At 60.3% G+C, this 18,618-nt stretch overlaps 1 protein-coding gene across 3 annotated transcripts; it reads right to left on the bottom strand.

Annotated features, from left to right (window-relative positions):
* Positions 1–1,845: 1,845 nt before the first annotated feature.
* On the bottom strand, positions 1,846–15,227 carry Arid5a (AT rich interactive domain 5A (MRF1-like)). Of its 3 annotated transcripts, none has more exons than XM_005400666.1 (7): positions 15,094–15,227; positions 8,130–8,248; positions 7,288–7,408; positions 6,946–6,998; positions 6,466–6,563; positions 5,965–6,124; positions 1,846–5,641 (listed from the first exon to the last, which is right to left on the bottom strand). In XM_005400666.1, the coding sequence occupies exons 1-7, from the start codon at positions 15,095–15,097 to the stop codon at positions 4,433–4,435; spliced, it is 1,764 nt and encodes a 587-aa protein (XP_005400723.1). In that variant the 5' UTR covers positions 15,098–15,227; the 3' UTR covers positions 1,846–4,432. The 3 variants fall into 3 exon arrangements, with proteins under 3 accessions (XP_005400723.1, XP_013378286.1, XP_013378287.1); XM_013522832.1 differs by having other exon boundaries at positions 8,130–8,245; XM_013522833.1 differs by lacking the exons at positions 7,288–7,408; positions 15,094–15,227 and having other exon boundaries at positions 8,130–8,163.
* Between the last annotated feature and the right edge of the window lie 3,391 nt (positions 15,228–18,618).

Raw genomic sequence — 18,618 nt, 5'->3', positions numbered from 1 at the left:
ACCTAGATATATAGAGTCCACCAAAAAATGTATTCGCACCTCAGGAAAAGAAAAATGTCTGGAAGCTAATGGCCACCACTTTGAGCACCTCTTGTAACTGTAGAGGCCAGAGGCAAGTAAATTTAGTACTAATATATTTATATGTTTTTCTTTTCCTGAACTGTGCATACTTTTGGTGGACTCCATATATATATAAATATAAAACTCATATAGAGATGTGAATTTTGTTGTCTTTTTTTTTTTAAATTTCCATTTTTGGTACTGGGAATCAAACTCAGGACCTTGCGCTTGCCAGACAGGTGCTTGTGCCACTGAGCTATATTCCCAGCCCTTTTTTGTCTTTTTGAGACAGGGTCTCACTGTGCAGTTCAGGCTGGCCTGGAACTCACTTTGTAGCCCAGGCTGGTCTCGAACTCACAGTGATCCTCCTGCCTCAGCCTACTGAGTGCTGGGATTACAGGTGTGTGCCACCACTCCCAGCATGTGAATTTTTTTGAGCCAGGGTCTATGTAGTCCAGGCCGAACTCACAGTGATCCTCCTGTGGCTCTGTATTAAAAAAAAAAAAATTTAAACACATCTCCAAGCCACTCGGTGACCTCTGGTCTTGGGACTAAATCCTCACAAAGCCATCGAAGTCTCTCCCTTCCCCGCTGAGCTCAGCTGCTGTTCTAGTCCACTCTGCCCCCTGAGGCTGTGCTCACCCTGGAGAGCACTCCTGGGGCCCCTCCAGTATGGGTCATCTCTCCACACTGCCCAGCCACCCAAGTGAATGTCCTTGCACGTATCCTGGCTACAGAGCTTGTGCTATCCTTGCCCACTTGCCCTGGCTCACCGTGCTTGCTCAGCACCCCCCTGCTCCTAGTTTGTGGTGGTTTCCAGGCTCCCCACACCCTAGCTGCCGGACCCTGCACCTCCGCACTGCCTCCTCTGCCTTGCTCTGTGACCACACCCATAACTGTCCCTCCTAGCCAGCCCTCTGCATCTGGCTCAGCTCTCAGGTGGGCCCTTTCCTTGGATTCTCAGAGCCCACTGGGACCCAAGTCCGTGGGTCCCATCATCCATCCAGCAGGGGCCCCATGCCCCGCCCCACTCCCCCTCCCAGCACCCTCAGCCTATTTGACTTCAATTCGGCTCTCCTGATGCCGAGTCGCACCCAGCGGGCTGCCCACCGCTGACCTCCAGTGGGATCTGGGTCTCTGAGAGAGGGTGCCATTCCAGGGTGGCCTTGCTCTGCTCCGTGAGGTTCCCAGCAGCACAGGCACCGGCCAGCCAGGCCACAGCCCAGCCGGCCAAGGCCTGAGCTCAGAGCCCCATCCTCCTCCTCCTGGGATGGACCCCTGCTGTGCCCTGGCCCTGGCTGGGGCATCCGACCCTGCCCACTGCCCAGGCTCCCGCTAAATGGGAGTGCAGGCTGGGGGTGCAGCGCTTACCCAGAAGGCGGCCAGAGGTCCAGCCCCAGCCCCGCAAAACCCCAGAGGCCAGGACACCCTTGCTGTTCCCTTACTGGGAGGAAAAGCCATGTGCACACCCACTCACACACACGTGTGTACACACGCATGCACTGTCCCAACCTCCCAGGCCTCCAGGTCCCGGGCTGCCCTTGCCTGCCACACCTCGGGACTTGGAGCCTCTGCTTCTCCCGTCCCCACGAGGCTCCCTCTGGCACCTCCTCTAGCTGCTGCTCAATGCTACTGGCCAGAGCCCACAGGGCCGCTCATCCGTTTAAAACTATGGTCCCAGGGGCTGGGGATTTAGCTCAGCGGCAAAAGCGCCTGCCTGGCAAGCGCAAGGTCATGAGTTCGGTTCCCGGTACCGGAGAAAAAAACTATGGTCCCAGAAACAAGTGGTGTGACGCTGTCCGACACAGTGAGCGTACATTTAATGCCACACGATGCACACTTAAAATGGTGACAATGGCAAACATATTTTAACCCCCAAAGCAGACAAAACTGCACTCCTTGCTCCCGGCCCACACTGTCCCCCAGACGCTGTGATTTAGTCATTGGCTTCTTTCCTGCCTCACCCGCAGGGACAGCTGCAGCAGGGCAGAGCTGAGCGTCCTAGCCCGCAATGGGAGTGGCCCTCAGCACACAGATGCCCAGGGTCGGCCACGGCCCACACTTAGGGCCATGGGGAGCAGTCAGCACTTTCCACAGTGGCCTCTGCTCCCTGCCACCATCAGCAGCTCGTACCACTGACCTTTTGGACGGGGTCCTAACAGTGGCCCAGAAATGTAGCTCACACCCCTACACAGACCCTGTTGACCCTGCTGCACTGCGGGTCCCCAGGGCAGCCTATCAGGGACCCAGCAAGGGAATGAATGTGGTGAGCAAGTGGCACAGCGGGCACGGGGGGGGGGGGGAGGCCTCATCCCCCTGGGCTCAGCGTCCTCGTTTGTAAGTCGAACAGTCCCTTCCTCAGGGCGTCGTGGAGAGCGGGTGAGCCTGAGGGCTGTGGAAGGCCAGCATGCTGGAGCTCAGGGATCACGGCTTCCCAGAAGCCTGGCCTGCACCCAGCTCTTGTCTTCAGCACCTGGCCTGAGCCTTGGTGCTCTTCCGGCCGTGGTACCCAGGACTCTGGATGTAGTGGCTGAGAAGCGCATCTCCAGACCTGCCTCCAGAGGGCGCCCCATCCCAGCCTTGGCACTCGGCCACCTGCTCGCCTTGGTGAGGCTGAGCCCAGCATTACTTTGCAGATGAAGGGGCCATGAGACCTTGCTCCATCTCACCCAGGATACCCCAAAAAAGGCAGCCCTCATTTCCTTATCCAGAGGATGCAGCCCCCATAGCCTGCAGCCCAGCCCCTAGGGCGTGTGCCTGCTCCATGCTCAAAACTCAGCACCCCCTTCTCTGTCACCTACAGGGGACCCAGGCCTGGGGGGATGAGCAGCACGTGGAGGATGCAGTCGGGAACTCAGGGACGGTCGTCCAGGAACTCAGGCTGGCATCCTGGGGTCCCCCAGGAGTGAGGCAGGGGAGCAGGAGAGGCCCCTGCAGAGCCTGTCAGTGCTTGCATGGCAGTGACAGCCACCCTGCTGCTGGCCTACCTTGGGGGCACCGGGCCGAGCTCCTCCACAGGGCTGCCTCCCTGCCCTGGCCGCCCGTGTGGGGCCCGGCCTGCTGTGCGTGGCCTGACGTGGGCTCTGTCATCCCCAGGGATCCCCACCCTACGCCTGTCTTCAGCCTTCCACTGTGACTTGGGGGAAGGGTTTGGCCTTCGATCAGAAAGTCCCTGCGGCCTGGTCCCAGAGGGCAGATCGAGTTCTGGGATGCAGGTCGAGGCCATCCGATGACTTGGCCCTTGGGTCACCCCGCGTCCCCTGGGCTAGGTGGCGCTGCCTTTCCAGCACCTGTGTGAAGCTGTGCTGAGCACATGCTGACACCCTGGGGCAAGCTCATCTGGAACGCGCAGGCGCGCACGGTCAAAGCGGACACCAGGCAGTAACCGGCCACTCCTGTTCCTCAGCACCTCAGGACCCCCGTGGCCTTGATGGCCGTCCATGTGAGGCAGGAAGTGGAGGTGGGTGACAACAGCCACCGCATCCAGCAGCAAGGCCCATAGGTCTCCGTACACAACCACAGCGGGCTGACTCGGGCTTCGTGCTTACACCCTGGGGTGCCAGCTGCTCTGAAAGCTGGGAAGATCGCTGGAGCCCAAGAATTAGAGACCGGCCTGGACAACACGACGAGGCTTCATCTCCAAGCAAGTGACTTCCCTCTCTGGAGCTGGTGAGCAGGTACAGGGCGCGTCTGGTCCTGGGGCCCAGAGTCCCGGGGGCAGCTCAGTGCTGCGACCACCTAGGGTTGTGCAGGTGGGCACTGCCCTACTCTGCACCTGCCTGCCAGGTCACCAGCCTGCTGTAAGCCCTGGATTCCCAGCTGCACATGAGGTGACAGGCAGGTGGCTTGAAGCTCAACTAGGAAAGCAGGTTGAAGAGACTGGATCCGCCAGGAGGCCTGAGGAACGGGCATGGAGGCCAGACTTTGCTTGGGCGGCTCTTCCGCGGGGGTGGTGGCATCCAGACCACCGAATGGCATCTCTTCATCTCTTGGGCTGCCACATGGGTGGCCCCACCAGCTTGTCCTGTCCACCTGCCCTTGCAAAGGTCTGAGCGTGTCTTTTTACTGGATGTCGGCGGGTGCTGGGGACACCGTGAACTGCAATGGACTCCTCGGAGTCTCACCTCCTGATGCCTGCACTGGGGGCGCCAGCTGGGCGCTGCCAACCCTGCGCATCTGCTCCAAGGCCTTGTCCCACCTGGGTCCCCAGGCTCTGGGCTCAGGTTGCCTCCTTGGGACAAACCCAGTTTTCCCACTGCCACTTTGTGCCAGCCTTCCTGGCCCACATGTCCTGGGCAGGGAGCCACCTCGCAGGGCCTGTCCCTCCCCGGGCACCTCAACCCTCCACAGCACAGCAGTGTGACGGGCAGACCTATAGCTTGGTGTTCAAGTGGAAGGGCGGCGGCGCGTAGGTCGTGCCAGGCGGCACGTGCCAGGCAGGTGAGGCTGGGCCGAGTCTGTGGCGGAGGGCACTGTCGAAGGACGCTGGGGGAAAGTGCATCAGGCCAGTGGCCATGGGTGAGTGGCTGGTAGTGGCCAGGAAGTGGGCCGGGAAGGCCGGGATGACCAGGGGGCTGAAGGGCAGTGCAGCCTGGCCCTTTAGCGGGTCCGGGGTGCCAGCGAAGCTGAGTGGACAGCGCAGCATGGTGCCCCTGTAGGCTTCTGGCGGGGCAGGCCCCAGGGCTGGGCCCAGCAGGCAGGAGACAGCCACGCCGGGTGCCGTGGGCTTTGCCCCACGTTCTTTGGCGTCCACCTCCTTCAGGAAAGGAGACACTGCCCGTAGTTTTTTGCCACCGTGGGCAAAGCCTTCCTCATCCAGGCTGCGCTTGTTGCCCAGGCTGGGGCTGCTGGGGATGGCAGACAGGGGCACGGGACTGTTGGCAGGGAGTTTGGCCATGGGGGACACCCAGCAGGCTTTGGGCTTGGGGTAGAAGCTGCTCTTTCTGGAGCTGCCTTTGTGGAAGGCAGAGGGGCGGCTGGCGTCCCCGCCCCACACCAGCGGGGGCTCCTTGGCAGAAAGCCCCTCCGCTTTGCCTGGGGGGCCCAGTAGCACCCTGTCTTTAAGGCTGGAGAAGAAGTCCCGGGGGTGTTGGCTGATGGGTCTCAGCACCTCAGTGGGGCAGGCGTGGAAAGAGCCCATGAAGAAGGGGGCTGCGGGGCAGGGGCCCCCCGGAGCCTCCGCCTGCAGGCTGCTTCCTGGCACCTGTGACCCCTCCAGGGGAGCCGGCTGGCGCCCCAAGTTCTCCGCCAGCCCTCTCGGGCTCCGGGGACTCTCTGTGAGCTCCCTGTCAGGGCCCTCTGCCCCGTGGCGACAGCCCTCCTCCTGGCACTGTAAGGCTTCCGCCTTGCTGACCTGAGCTAGGAGCTTCTTTTTGGCCAGAGGTGACATGACACCATGTGTCCCTTTGCAGTAGAAGGTGGACAGGAGCCGCTTATAGGCCTCAGGGCAGACACCAGTACCCACAAAGGGCAAGGAGGACCCCGCAGCTGGGCCCAGCTGCTCCGTGCTGTGCCCGAGGGGCTCCTGGCTGGGAAGCGGGGCCAGCTCGGCAGCATCCATTTTGGTCTTTCCTGGTGTCACCTGGAAGGAGAAAAGGCCCAGCCTCAGGGCTGGGGCTGGGCCAGGCACCCTCCCTGGGGACCCAGGGGCAGCAGGGTCTTGGGGGTGCACAGGGCCCCGGCGAGCCCCCGTCCTGAGTGGACTCAGGAGCGCGATGTGGGGCCTGGCCAGCAGGTTTGAGCTGGCCTGCCAAGTCCATGTGTGTCACCATTCACAGGGGACCCAAGTCCCCTGCCCCACCCTCGCTGCAGTTCTGGGGCCCAAGCTGGGAGATCTGCAGCCACAGTCAGGCTGGGAGGAGCTGCCGGGGACAGGGGACAGGAGCCAGGACACTCAGCACTCACCGGGGCCACCTGCCTCTCCTCCTTGGTCTTCTTCGCCCGCTCGGTGGCCCCGTCGTCCCCCCGAGGCTCCTTGGCCATCTTGTACTGTTTCCTGGGCTTGGCAGGGGGCAGCGGCTTGTCATCCTCCCCCTTCAGGTGCCGCACGTATGGGAGGACCAGCCTGGGGAGGAGCCAGGTGTGTCCTCCGGGAGCCCTGTCGGCCCAGCCTCCTCTGTGCGCCCCACCCCGGCTCCCACGCCGCTGCCACCCGGAACCCTCCCTCCGACAGCGAGCACAGCCCCTCCTGCCCCTGATCTTCTCACCTCCGGGGCCTGGTGAGGAGGCAGCGCACACGCGTGCCCGCCGCCTGGCCCACTGGAACACACATCCTGCCCCCTCCACTGGGCACACACAGGGCATCTGTCTGCATGTTCCCCCCAGCCCCCTCCCCAGCTGACCTCCGCCGAAGCCTGGCAGGGGAAGCCCAGGGGTCCCAGCCCAAGCCGCTCGGTCCCTCCCTACCTCTCGTAGTGGCGGCGCGTGCACGTGGCCGCGCTCGTGCTGCCCGGGCTGCCCCCCAGCTCGTCATACACGTTCTTCCAGAGGCGGCGGCCGGTCACCTGCAACGGCATCTGGTGAGGGTGGGGCCAGGGTGCCCCTGGTGGGGGGCTGTGGGGCTCCAGGTAGCCCTCGCAGGGAGGTGGGGGCAGAACTGCCTGTGAAGGAGCTCCCTGGCCTCCCGCCAGCGCCCTCCCAGGGCCGCCTGACTGACTGCTGGCCCAAGCAGCTTTGCAGCACAGGACGGAACAGATGGGGAAGAAAGAACCTGCTTACAGCAGCAAAGCGCCCACAGCCAGGGCTGGGATGGGGACCTGGCTCTCCCTCCTCTGCCTGCAGGCAAAGACAGCCCTGTAGCTCACCCCTTTCCTTGTACCTCCTGGGGTACAGCGGGATGTGCAGGGAGAGGTGGCAGGCAGTGGACATGAGGGGCCCCCAGCTTACCAGCTCATAGGCCCCCAGCTTCTCCACCGCCTTGTAGATCTTCCACAGGTTAACTGGAGGGGAGGCAGGCAGCGGTGAGTCTCTGCAGCCCCCACACCCAGACAGGGCCGTGCGATGATCGGTGGGCTGGGCCCAAGCGCCGCTGCCCGGAGCCCATGGAGAGGGAGTCTGGCTCTGCCCCCTGCCAGCCCCAGGCCTGCAGGAGGCATTCTGTGACCCCCTCAGGTGGGCGCACCTAGGGTCCCCCGGAGTGAGGAGCCGGCCCCACTGCCCTGCCTGGGTGGGGTCCCCTGCTTGCCCCCCTCCTCCCCCAGGGACCCTGCCTGCACCCCAGGGACGCACTCTGCTTGAAGCCAAGATGGGGCACCCTCTCGATGGGCGTGTGCCGCTCCTTCATGAACTTGTAGAGGCTGACCAGGAAGGCCTGCTCCTCCTCCCGCTCCCTGCCTGCCTCAGGGGAGTCCTGGGGAGAGAAGGAGGCGTGGGCCGGGGCTGGGGCTGAGCGCGGGTACTGACCAGAGTGTGTGGAGAAGAGCGTGCCGGTCCCCGCCCAGGCTCCCAGGACACCCAGCCTCCTGCCCTGGGCCACAGTGATGGTTGCTGGGTCACACAGGCATGGGCGCCGGGTGCCAGCTGCCGGGGTTCAGCACCCAGGACAGGGGCCAGAGCCCAAGGCAGTCGCTCTGGGACCATGGGGGATCCCTGCACTCTCTCGGTGAGGATCACATCTTTATCTTGCTCTCGATTTGCTGTCTTTGTCTTGGCCCCTACCAGTTCCTGGAAGGCGGGCTCGGTGCCCCAGGCCCCCAGGCTAAAAGCAGGTGTTCTGTGCTTCCTGGCACCAAGGGGCCACTCTGCCGGGCTGCGCCCACCAGCCTCAACCACGGCCCGCTGGATGCATGTGTGTGAACACGGTTTTACACCGCACACCCGTGCCTCTGTTGGCTCTGCGATCAGTGCCAGGTCGTCTTCATTTAAAAGTTGGTTCTGCTACCAAATCTCAGTTTGAAACCCACTGCCCAGCACCCAGCTCTTGTACCTTCCCAGCAGGCCACAGGTGGCCCTGTGGGTCAGGGACAGGAACGTGTCTCCCTCTGAGAGTTGGCGAGGGCTCTGAGTTCCCTGGAGGCTGAGCCCGGACTGAGGGGGGCAGGGACAAGGTCCTGGGAAGTCGCCCGGCTCACCTCCAGCTGGATCGGGCTCTGGCTCCTGCTCTGCTCACCATCAGGACTTGGGGATGCAGGGGTGTCTAAGGGGTCACCCTCCTCGGACTGCTTCCCTCTTCCTCTGACAGGAGGTGCTGCTAGAGGGGAAAGGAAGGGAGGGACAGGAGGGGAGAGGGCTTGTGAGACACAGGTAGAACAGATGGTGAGGAGCTGTCTTGCCGCCCCAGGCTGCAGTTGGCCAGCGAGGGGTGCATCCTCTGCCTGCCCTTGGCGGTCCGTCTAAATCACAAACACGCACACTCGTGCACACCTGTGGGCTCGCCCTGGCCGCGGCCCCCCACCCTGCTCCTCTCCTCTCCCTGACCCTCTCCATTCAGCCCTCCCGTCGCAGCCCCCCCTGCATCCCCAAGGGACCCGCTGAACCTCAGATCAAGTCTGAGGGTGCTGCACAGGGCCAAGATGCTGGGGACACCGGTCTCCAAAACCTGCCCCTGTCCACAGTAGCTTGGCCAAATTGGGGGTCCTGCCAAGGCTCCCATGTCTGTGACCCCCAAATCCCCGGCTACCTGCATGGTCACCTCCAAGAATTATCCAGCAGGGACTCGGTGTCCATCACAGGGACATGTGGCCCGTCCCTGAGCATGCACAAAGCTCCGGCCACCGTGCCCTGTGCCCCAGGCTGCCCGCCAATGCACGACTTTCAGGGGACCCTGGTCCGGTCCTTGGTGGACTCCCCAGCTGGCCAGCCCCAGGCCTCCTGCTCCCGGCCCGTAGGCTTCCCAGAGCCATCCCCACTGAGGCGCCTGCCGCCTGTCCACCTCTGATCCCTCGGTGAGGCCTCCAGGGTCCCATGACAGACGCCAGGGAAACAGGAAGGGCCGGGGCTCCGGAGGAGCAGGCACCGGGAAGAGGTGCCAAGCTGCGCTCCTAAGGCGGCCTCACGCCGACCTTTGTGAGAATGCTGTACTCTGGCCGCTATGGAGACCACGCTGCGGCTGGCAGTGCCCTAGGCACCAGGAAGCCACACCTTGTGACAACCTTCCTGCCTGCCACCTTCTTCTGTCGGTCTGGTCTCCTTGGCCCTGCTCCGCCTGGGTTTGCTCCAGCCCAGAAAATCCTACTTGTTGGGAACCTGTGAGCTGTCGCCTCCATCAGAGTCTCCCTGGGAACTACACACACCTGGGCACTAACCCAGCAGCCAGGGGCGTTAGAATTGGGGCCATCAAGCGGCCTCCCTCTGACAGCTGTTCCCAGAGGTGCAGCAGCACCTGCAGCAGCTCACGCATGTCCTGCGAGCCTCCTCGGCCAGGGTCCCTGCCTCCCTCACACACTCCTCTCCCACAGTCCCTGGAAGGATCACTTTGGTTTTCGAGACAGGGTCTAGCTATATAGTCTAAACTGGCCTTGAACTTGCAGCAATCCTCCTGTCTCAGCCTCCTGAGTGCTAGGATTATAGGTGTGCACGACCACACCCAGCTAGAAACGGGAGATTCCTGAGTTCTTCGCTAACTGCCCATCATCAGCCTCCTCTTCCCTTCCCTCCCCACCACCCCACACTGCACCCCACAGCCCCCTGCGCTTCTTTCTGCTCATTGCCACAGACCCTGGGTCTTCCTGAGTGGGACCCAAGCTTCACACTGCAGCCCTCCTGCATGTCACTGCCCCTTGGGTTCAGAAAAAAGGTGGCTTAACCAAGCACAGCATTACACATCCCAGATGCTTGGGAAGCTGAGGCGGGAGGATTGCTTGAGCCCACAAGTTTGAGGCCAGCCTGGGCAACATGGTGAGATCCCACTCTGGCTCAAAAATACAACAAAAATAAGGTGATTGGACCGTTAAGATCCCCTGGGAGAATATTTTAAAGCCTCTGATGCTCAAGGTCTTGCTTGGGGCCCTGGAACTTAAAGCCCCCCAGGGGAAACCAGCTGGGCAAGCACCTCTCGTCCCTTCCTGGTTCAGTTCTAGAACTCAGGCACTCTGCCTGGGCCACCTTGCTCAGGGAAAATGTCCTAGCAACAGGCACTCAGGTTACCTGGAAAGGAGGTCACCACCGGAGCTGGTTAGCCCCAGCTGGAGAAGGGATCAGCCACATCGTAAGCACACTCCTCTCTGTCCTGCTGAGTCCCCAGATGAACTTGGTCCTGTCCTCTGGAAGCAGAGCTGCCGCACTGTCCTGACAAGGCCTGGGCTGCAGGACCCACAAGAGTCCCCTCCTTGCTTCTCCAAGGTGCCCTCCATCCTGTCCCTGGCAGCCCTAACCTCTCCTTCCAATCCAGGGTCCAGATCCGGGTTCCACTTATAAATTTAGGTCATCTTTAGTTGTAAAAAGGCTTCTGCTATGAAAGACAGGTGTGAACCCCATGCCATGTGTTTGGTACTAGTTCTCCTGTCTCCTCTAATCCCTTCCTTCCCTGATCACTTACAGATCTAGGTTCCATATCCCAGCTCAATTGTAGATCAAACTAATCCCTAAAGAGCATTCTGGCCAGTTGAGGTAGCGCATCCCTGTAATCCCGGGACTTGGGAGGCTGAGGCAGAAGGATCACCTTGAGTCTGATGCCTGCCTGGGCTACAAAGTGAGTTCAGACCTAGCTAAACTACACACCCAAGACCTGTGCTCTCCACAAGAACATCATTCAGACATGACTTTTTCCATCCAGAGAACACTGGCCCTAGGTGATTAACACTGCACTGTTTATTCATAGCATATCTGGCGTGAAGGAGGAGATGAGCATCTGCCGTGGTCCCGTGCTGGGTGGGAGGCAGGGGTCCTGACAGACGCCTTTCTCACAATCCGAACGCTGCTTTCCCGGGTCTCAGCACCCACACAGAGCACTTCGGGCGCTTTCTAGACCTCCGACCCTGCTCCCTTCGCTGTGGAACACTGACCCTTGGGCCTGGTATCAATGCGGGGTGGCTTTGGGCAACAATTTACAATCCGGTGAGCGACTTTCCCACGTCCCTCTTCTTATCAAAACATCCATCTGAACTTGCGGGGAACCCGGGCCCACTCTCTTAAGAACACACCAGTCGGGTTTTGATTTAGAAGCTACTGTGAGGAGAAGCAACACCTTTGCAACTCCGCCTCTTTCCTTGCAGGACCGTGGACTCCGGTCCCCTCTGCAGCCTGAGTCCCCTCCTAAGGTCCCGCCCACCTCTGCCTAGCCGCTTCCTGAGTCACGAGGGTAGGGGATGGCATCACAGGAGCCCTGAGACAGCAGGACCTCCCTCCACGTCCTCACGCCCCTGCGAGCCACGGCACCCAGGTGATGAGCACAGGGCCCTTCGACACCTCCTGGGTGAGGTGCGCAGCTGCACGCAGAGCTACCCAAGGCCCCTCGTGGATTATGAATCTGGTTTCCATAGAGACGAGTGCATCTCAGGGACAGCAGGTCACTTGCTCACTCTGATGCCCCCAACAGCCTGCGTGTTCTCGGCCATTCCAAACTCCCTTCCCCTTCTGTGCTCCACCAGCTCAAACCAGTGCTCTGGCCACTGTGAGTCAGGCATGTACTTTTTTAAAAACTTAAATTTTTATGAGTCCCCGTCTGTAGGACAAAGTGATTACCTTCCGCATGGGGAGTTGTACGTGGACATCACACAGTGTCGTTCTTTCTTTTTTTTTTTTGGGGGGGGGGGGGTTTAGGTTTTTCTCTGGTACCGGGAACCGAACTCACAACCTTGCGCTTGCCAGGCAGGCGCTTTGCCGCTGAGCTAAATCCCCAGCCCCGGTGGTGGTCTTTTTATGTCCCTCTCCCGCTCCCTCCATCCCTTGGTCCCCTTCTAAGAAAAATCTATCTCCCTGTTTCCTATTATTTATCTTTTATTTTGCTCTTTATTTATACTTTGATACAGGAGAAACCATGTGATATTGAAGCTTGTGTACCTGACTTATTTCATTTAACATTACGGCCTCAAGACGCATCCATTTTTCTACAAACGACCCAGTTTATCCTTCTTCATAGCAGAGCAGTACTCCACCTTATATGTGCCTTACCCAATCTTCCCAGCCGTTTAACAGTTGAGAGGTTCAGTAACTTGCCTCAAGCCACACAGCTTCCCAGTGACAGAGCTAGGATTCAGAACTAGAAAGGTCTAATGCTCAAGGCACTGAACCCTGAGGTCTAGAGGGTTTTTTTTTTAATCGGGAAGACTCCAACTTCCTTGTCTATGTTCAGGGTGCAGAAACATGCCCACTTTCCCCAAGTGGGTCACCCAGTCACTCTGTGGACAAGAGCTGGTCCGTGTGGACTGCTGGTCAGCCGGGCCCCACCCTACAGGCTGGAGCGAGGGTTCTGACACTTGCCCCCTGTGAATCAATTTCCCTGGCCTTGGAGGCCCTTGGGGTCCCATCACCTCTGAATAAGGGCTTTGGTCCCCTAATCTTGAGGGAGGAAGGAAAGCACTACTGAGATTCCTTTCAGAGCCTTCCACCTGCTGCCCAGTGGAAGGGCAGCTCCTGGCCTGGGCCCAGCCCACCTGGGTGGGGGCTTCAGAGACCGGGACCACAGACCCAGCAGGCCAGGGAGGTAGGCAAGGCCAGCAGGGTGGCACCGGGAAGCCGGTGGCTGCTGGGTGCTGCCCCTGCCCGGCCAGACAACAGGCTGGGGGTGGGTGGGCGTGGGGCAGCAGAGGGGGCTGGTTGGGGCCTGGCACCACATAGGTGCATCTTTTACCAACTCAGTCACTGCTGCTATCGCTCAGTTTCCTCATCTGCAAAACGGGTGCGGTAGTAAATGGGTCCGTCCTCCCACACACCACAGCCCAGTGTGTGTGCCCGGGCTCCCTCAGTGACATCTGTCACCTGCCTGCCCTGCCCGCTCCCGAGGCATGCAGCACCCCTCAAGCGCTCCCCAGCATTAGCCTGGGCTGCGACTGGTCTGAGCACCCCTGCTCTGCTCTCTGGGTCTCTCAGCCGCCCCACTAACCCTTGGTACAGCGGGAAGGAAGTGACACTTCCTTTCATGAAAAGTCACCAACTAGGAACACTGCGTCAGTTACATGACAATAGCAGTGAGAGAAGCCTCGACCACAACCAGCAGACACAGCCCCACCCCCTCGCCTGCCCGGGGTTGTTGGCTTAAATTTCTCTGAGCTCTAGCTGCAGGCCTAACAATGACGGCCTTTGAGGCGGCTGGTCCACTCTGCGGCCCAGGAGCCGGCTGCCTAGCCGAGTCTGGGCATGGGGCTTGCTCCAGAGGGAGGTTTAGGGACATGCCACCAGCCAAGGGCCAGCACTGCGGACGGAGCAGGGCGGGGTGGGGAGGGGGGATACCACAGCACCTCCCTGGGGAGAGGAGAGGGCCAGGGTCTGGCAGCAGCTGGGGCCAAGATGGCCCAGCAAGGCATCGGGGTGTGGGGGACCCCAAACAGAAGCCTGCCGCTCCCGAGTCCCACTGCGGCTCCCTGTCCCTCTTTACCCAGCTCAGATGTCCTAAAAGATCCTCTTCCAGGATGGGATGGGGTGAACCTCACTGGCCTGTCCTGCCAGGCTGGGAGAACTGGGCAGTAAGAGCCCCAGTCCTGAGAAGTGTAAGCGACCTGGGGAGGATGTCCTCACTCAGCAGAGGCACTGCCACCCCTCCTCTACCTGTCCATCCTCCTGCTCCCACGGCTACCCCCGCGTGGCTCGCCAAGCTAGATGATGCCCCGGGCCTTCCTAGGAGGGCAGTGGGCCAGGCTTGCCAGACCCCCACCCTGGGAAACAGGACGCCACAGCGAAGAGGGAGGGGCCAGGAGTCTTGCAGCCTGTCCCGCACTGCCTGCGGGACCCGAGCTGGTCTCTATGCCTCAGTTTCTCTGACTGTACATAGAAGACGGAGGCCTCATTCTAGGACCCTTTCTACCTCTGGCACATCAAGTTCTAGGCTCGAGCAGGTCCAGTTTGGACTCTGCACCTCCGCTCAGGCGGCCAGAGCACCTGTAGGCACAGAGCCCCCCACACGTGCGGCAGTTCCAACTGAGGGTGAGCGGGACCAAAAGCACCCGCCCCCCTGCCCTGGGCCCCAGGCCCCTCCCCACCGCCCAAGACTCTGGGCAAACCGGGGACCCTGGGCCAGACCAGCACAAGAACTGGGGACCCTGACCCTCCCGGGGCTCCCGCGCCCCGCGGGCCCGGCCCGGAGAGCCCAGGGCACTGCGTGGGTCACTGCGCAAGCCCGGGTTGCGCCCCCGGCCCGGCTGCGCGCCGCCGAACTCCTCTCCTGCCAGGCGCCCGCAGTCTGCGCTGGGTCCCGCTCCCCGTCGCGCCCGGGGGGCCCGAGACCCCGTCCCTTCCGGGCCCGGAGCGGAGGAAAGGGACAGAGAGGCAGAAGAAACGGGCACAGGGGAGGAAGCCGGGGCTGAGGAGGGCGGGCAGGAGACGAGCAGCGGGGGAGGCGAGAAGCGAAAAAGGGAAGAGAGAAGAGAAAGACAAGGGCAGGGGCCGGCAGCGCGCGAGGGGCACGGCCGGCCGAAAGCGGAACCGTCGATTCTTCAAAGCCCGGAGCGAGCCCGCACCGCGCGGCCGCTTTCGGGAAACGGCGGCGGCGCGGAAAGCGCCCCGCGCGCGGCGCCCCCTCTCGGTTCTCAGAAGCGCGGGGCTGGGCGGGGGAGGGGGCCGGGCCCGAGACTGCTGTGACAGCCGTCACAACAAATTCGCTGAGCCCAGCTCGACACTGAAACCGCAGAGGAAGTGGGACGACAGCGCGCGCGGGGCTGGACGGAGAGTTTCGAGATAAGCGCCCGGGAAGCCCCTGGCCGCCCCAAACTTTCTGTCTTTCCTTTTTTTTCGAAGCGCGCGCGCAGACAGCCGGGCCTCACCCTCCCCGCGCCTAACGTGAGGATCCGGGGTCGTTCCGGGCGCCCCAGCTTTCCCTGAGCCCTCCCCGGCCCCCCAGGACACCGCCGAAGCCGCACCCACTGCCGCGCGGGGTCGCGACGCCTCCGCCTTCGCCCTGCCCGCGGGCCGCCGAGCCCCGCCCCGGGCCGCCCAGCCGCTCACCCATGGCCCGCGAGATCCCGCGCCGGCCGCCCGAAGACCCTCCACGCGCGGATCCCCGGCTCCGCGCTCTTGGCGCGACTGGCTCCCAGCGCCGCTCGCCCGCCGCCTCCCTGGGGCTCCGCCCCTCCAGGGCCCCGCCCCGGCCCGCTGTGGATTCCCATTGGCTAGTCCGGTTCTTTAGAGCCCCCCGCAGGGGCCACCCCCTAGACCCAGGGAAGTCTGGGAGTTGTAGTTGCGTGCTCCCCTCCATCGGCTTAAGGACTGGAGCACTTGTCACAGGCATCTCACCTAAGGCGGCCAAAGCAGGACACGCAGGAGTCATTGCTGTCCTAAACCTCAATTTCACTAGAGGCAAAACTAGAGTCTTGCAAAAAAAAAAAAAAAAGTTCTCCATGCTCTCTGCAGGTCCCTGAGGGCTGGGCAGGGTGAGCAAAGTGCTTGTGACTCTGACTTGAAGTGGCCCTGGGCATTTCCCAGCCCCTACCCAGCCCACCCTAAGAGCCCTGTGAGGAACCAAACTAGCAAGCCTGGGCCTCAACTCTGCAGGGTTCCCGAAATGTCTGATGTCCCAGGCCTGCCCTTAATGGCCAGTGTCCACATATGGCATTGCTCGGAGTGGCAGCTACAAGCTGAGCAAGGCAAAAAAGGAGGGCACGACCCCCAGCTGAGGGAGCGGAAGGCGAGTACAGGCAGGAGGAGGTGTCCGGCAGGCCATGGCATCACAGAGGAGAAAACCAAGGCTTGGAGTTTAAGAGCGTTATGTCTTAGTGAGTAGTTAGTTATGACTTGATTTGAACCCTGTTCCTAGCACACAGTAGGTACACGAAACCTGTGCTGAGGGACTTTAATACCCATAGCAGCTCTGTGCATCTCACAGTATTGTCATCAACCTTATTTTTTAGGGTAAAACCGAGATTTGAGAGATTAATTAGCTCAGGTAATGCAGCTAGTAAGAGGCAGAGCTGCAGCTATACCCAGGCACTGGTGCCCAGTAGGGGAGCCCTGTACCTGGAACCCACCCATCCTGTGGGCACTCATCACCAGGCTGCCGCTCAGTGGCCCTGCCTGACCCCGGGGCCCTGGCCCTTTGGCCCTGGAATGGCAGCTCCCTTCCACTCAGCCAGGGCAGGCAGTGCTGTGGGCTCGTAGGTGGGTTTGTCAGAGCCAGGCCCTGCAAGGCTGGTAACAGCTATCTTATTGTCAATGTGTAAAAATGCCCAGTGATTGTAATCGAGCCTCCCACTTCCAGGATTACAAGCCACTGTCCTCCTGGGGCAGCTGAGGCTGTGGCAGGGACACTATGATGGGCAGCCGTCAGGAAGCCGAACATACTTCTAGCCCCACTTGACCCATTCTGTAAGGACTGATGGGGCCATACGGTGTGCCCAAAGTTGGGCACGGAAACCTTGATGCTGCCCTCAGGGTCAGAGTCTAGGCCAGGAATGGCGAATTTATGGTGTGCACCCCCCAGTGGGCACACAGATCCCATCTGTCATCATGCCAGCGACGTTGCCCCAGCAGCTGAGCATTCAGGTTCAATTGCAGTGTTGGTACTTGGTGATAAATAAGTGGGTTTGGGTTGCAGTTGGGGTACTCGGTCTCTAAAGGGTCTAGGCCAACCCTTCCCTGGTGGATTGGATGCTCCCGTTGATACGGAGCTCACTACCTTTCAAAGCAGTAGCTCACCCACCTCAGGATAGGTATATCCTGCCATCCAGGCAGCCGCCCATGCTCTTACAGACAGGGGCTGTTGTGCAAAGCCTCAGCAAGTCAACACCTGCCCAGCCAACCTGGGAACAATATGATCTAAACGTAATTGCCTCCCCAGTCAACTACTGGCAGTAGAAAGTAATTTACAACAGCCAAAAAGTCCTGCAGAGGAAGAGTATCTCTGTTTGCCTTGCAGAAAGCATAAGCATGCCCAGTGAGTGCTCAAGAATCTCCCTCACGCGCTTCCACCTGCTCCTGCAATCTCAGGATCCCAGCTCGGGAGAGCCCGGGGACTCACCTGTCCCCTCGTGTCATGGTGGGTGTCTCTCCAGAAGAAATGCAAACCAGGAATAAATAAAGACACTCTCCCGGGGAAAACCTCACAAATCAATCAGTCCTCTCCCGCACTACCCCAACCCAGTTCCCTCTTTTCCTCACTATCAGATTAAAGAAACGGCTCCCTTTGTAACTGTTCTAACTACTATTTTACTCGTGTGGTTTCTTTTTGTTTTTCTTTTGGTACTGGGAATTGAACTCGTGACCTTGCACTTGCCAGACAGGCGCTTGTTCCGCTGAGCTACATCCCCAGCCTCGGCTCCCTTTGTATTGTCACAAACACAGGTGTCCGTGGTGCAGTAAACTCCACGGGTGGGCTTTACATGTGTCTTCAAGTAGAAATGGTCGGTGGCTGGGGATTTAGCTCAGCAGCACAGCACTTGCCTGGCAAGCACGAGGTCATGAGTTTGATTCCCAGTACCGGAAAAAAAAAAAAAGTAGAAATGGTCCAATTCCGATCATCCCCTTCCACAGCTCACTTTCTCAGTCAAGCACAGACCTTAGAGAGCTTTCTAGTAGTACACAGAGCGACCCATCTCGCACCTTCACGTGGACGTACAGTTTCTTTATTTAATCTCCTCTTCATGGCCCTTAATATTTTTTCCAGCTCCAGGAATCCTGCTGAGGATGTTCTAGCTCCCAAGTGTTCGCAGAGACAGAGCTACAGCTGCCTTCTCACACCTCTTGTTGGCCCTTCTAGGAAGGGAACCTGATGGGGAGAGGGGCATGGTAGGGACCATTCAAGATCATTTGTCTACCAGGCCCAGAGAGGTTAAGTGAGTTGCACAAGGTCACACAGCAAAATCAAAGCCATTACTTCTTCTGGAACCGGCTGAGATATTCAGTGCACTCAGAAAACAGAACACACAGCCAGTTTTCTGCCCTGAGAAGCTCTGTTCCCAGGCTCAGCAGTTGCACAAGGCCCCCGGGGCCTCGTTTTCAAAGGAAAAGCAAATCGGGAAGTATTTTTAATGCTGGCCCTGCCCGGCTCCCCGTGCTGGCTGTCCAGGAAAGGCCTGCTTCACAGTGGCATTCGCAACTCATGGAAAACAACAAATGCCCGAAATAGACGATACCCAAGCCCAGGAACGGAAAAAATTGGCTCATGGCTTCAAATGCCTCTTTTAGAAAAAGACAAGAATAGCTTCTGGCCTTTGGGGAAGGGCTGGAGATGGGAGTCCGGTGGGAGCAATGCTGGCAAGGGGCGGAGCCAGGATCTCCGACCCAGACTCCCGTCTGATGGCACTGTGCTCACTGTCGCCAGGGTGAGTGACAGGCAGCTTCCTGGGCTGTCCACCCGGGAGCCAGGGCCACACCTGCTACGGTTTCATCACCCTCGCCTGCCTTCCTGCAGACTCAGGGTCGGCTTCTTTGCTGGGTGGAGGCTGGGCTGGGGCCACCTCCACAACCCCTGCCTAGCCAAAGCCCAGCAGGATGGAGACTCCAGCTTCTGAAGTTCTAGAGCCTAAAAGGTGGAAG

This window comes from Chinchilla lanigera, unplaced genomic scaffold, assembly GCF_000276665.1.
Source record: "Chinchilla lanigera isolate Chin_1 unplaced genomic scaffold, ChiLan1.0 scaffold00069, whole genome shotgun sequence".
Lineage (NCBI taxonomy): Eukaryota > Metazoa > Chordata > Mammalia > Rodentia > Chinchillidae > Chinchilla > Chinchilla lanigera.
The sequence above is the reverse complement of the archived record's forward strand: the minus strand, read 5'-3'. Positions and strand labels throughout refer to the sequence as shown.

What these genes read in the sequence shown, in the direction of transcription:
- Arid5a (XM_005400666.1), bottom strand. An exon ending in CCATCTTGGCTTCAAGCAGA is followed by an intron (nt 6,999 to 7,287) that starts GTGCGTCCCTGG and finishes CCTCCCCTCCAG; the next exon opens with TTAACCTGTGGAAGATCTAC. An exon ending in AGCTGGGGGCCTATGAGCTG is followed by an intron (nt 6,564 to 6,945) that starts GTAAGCTGGGGG and finishes ATGCCGTTGCAG; the next exon opens with GTGACCGGCCGCCGCCTCTG.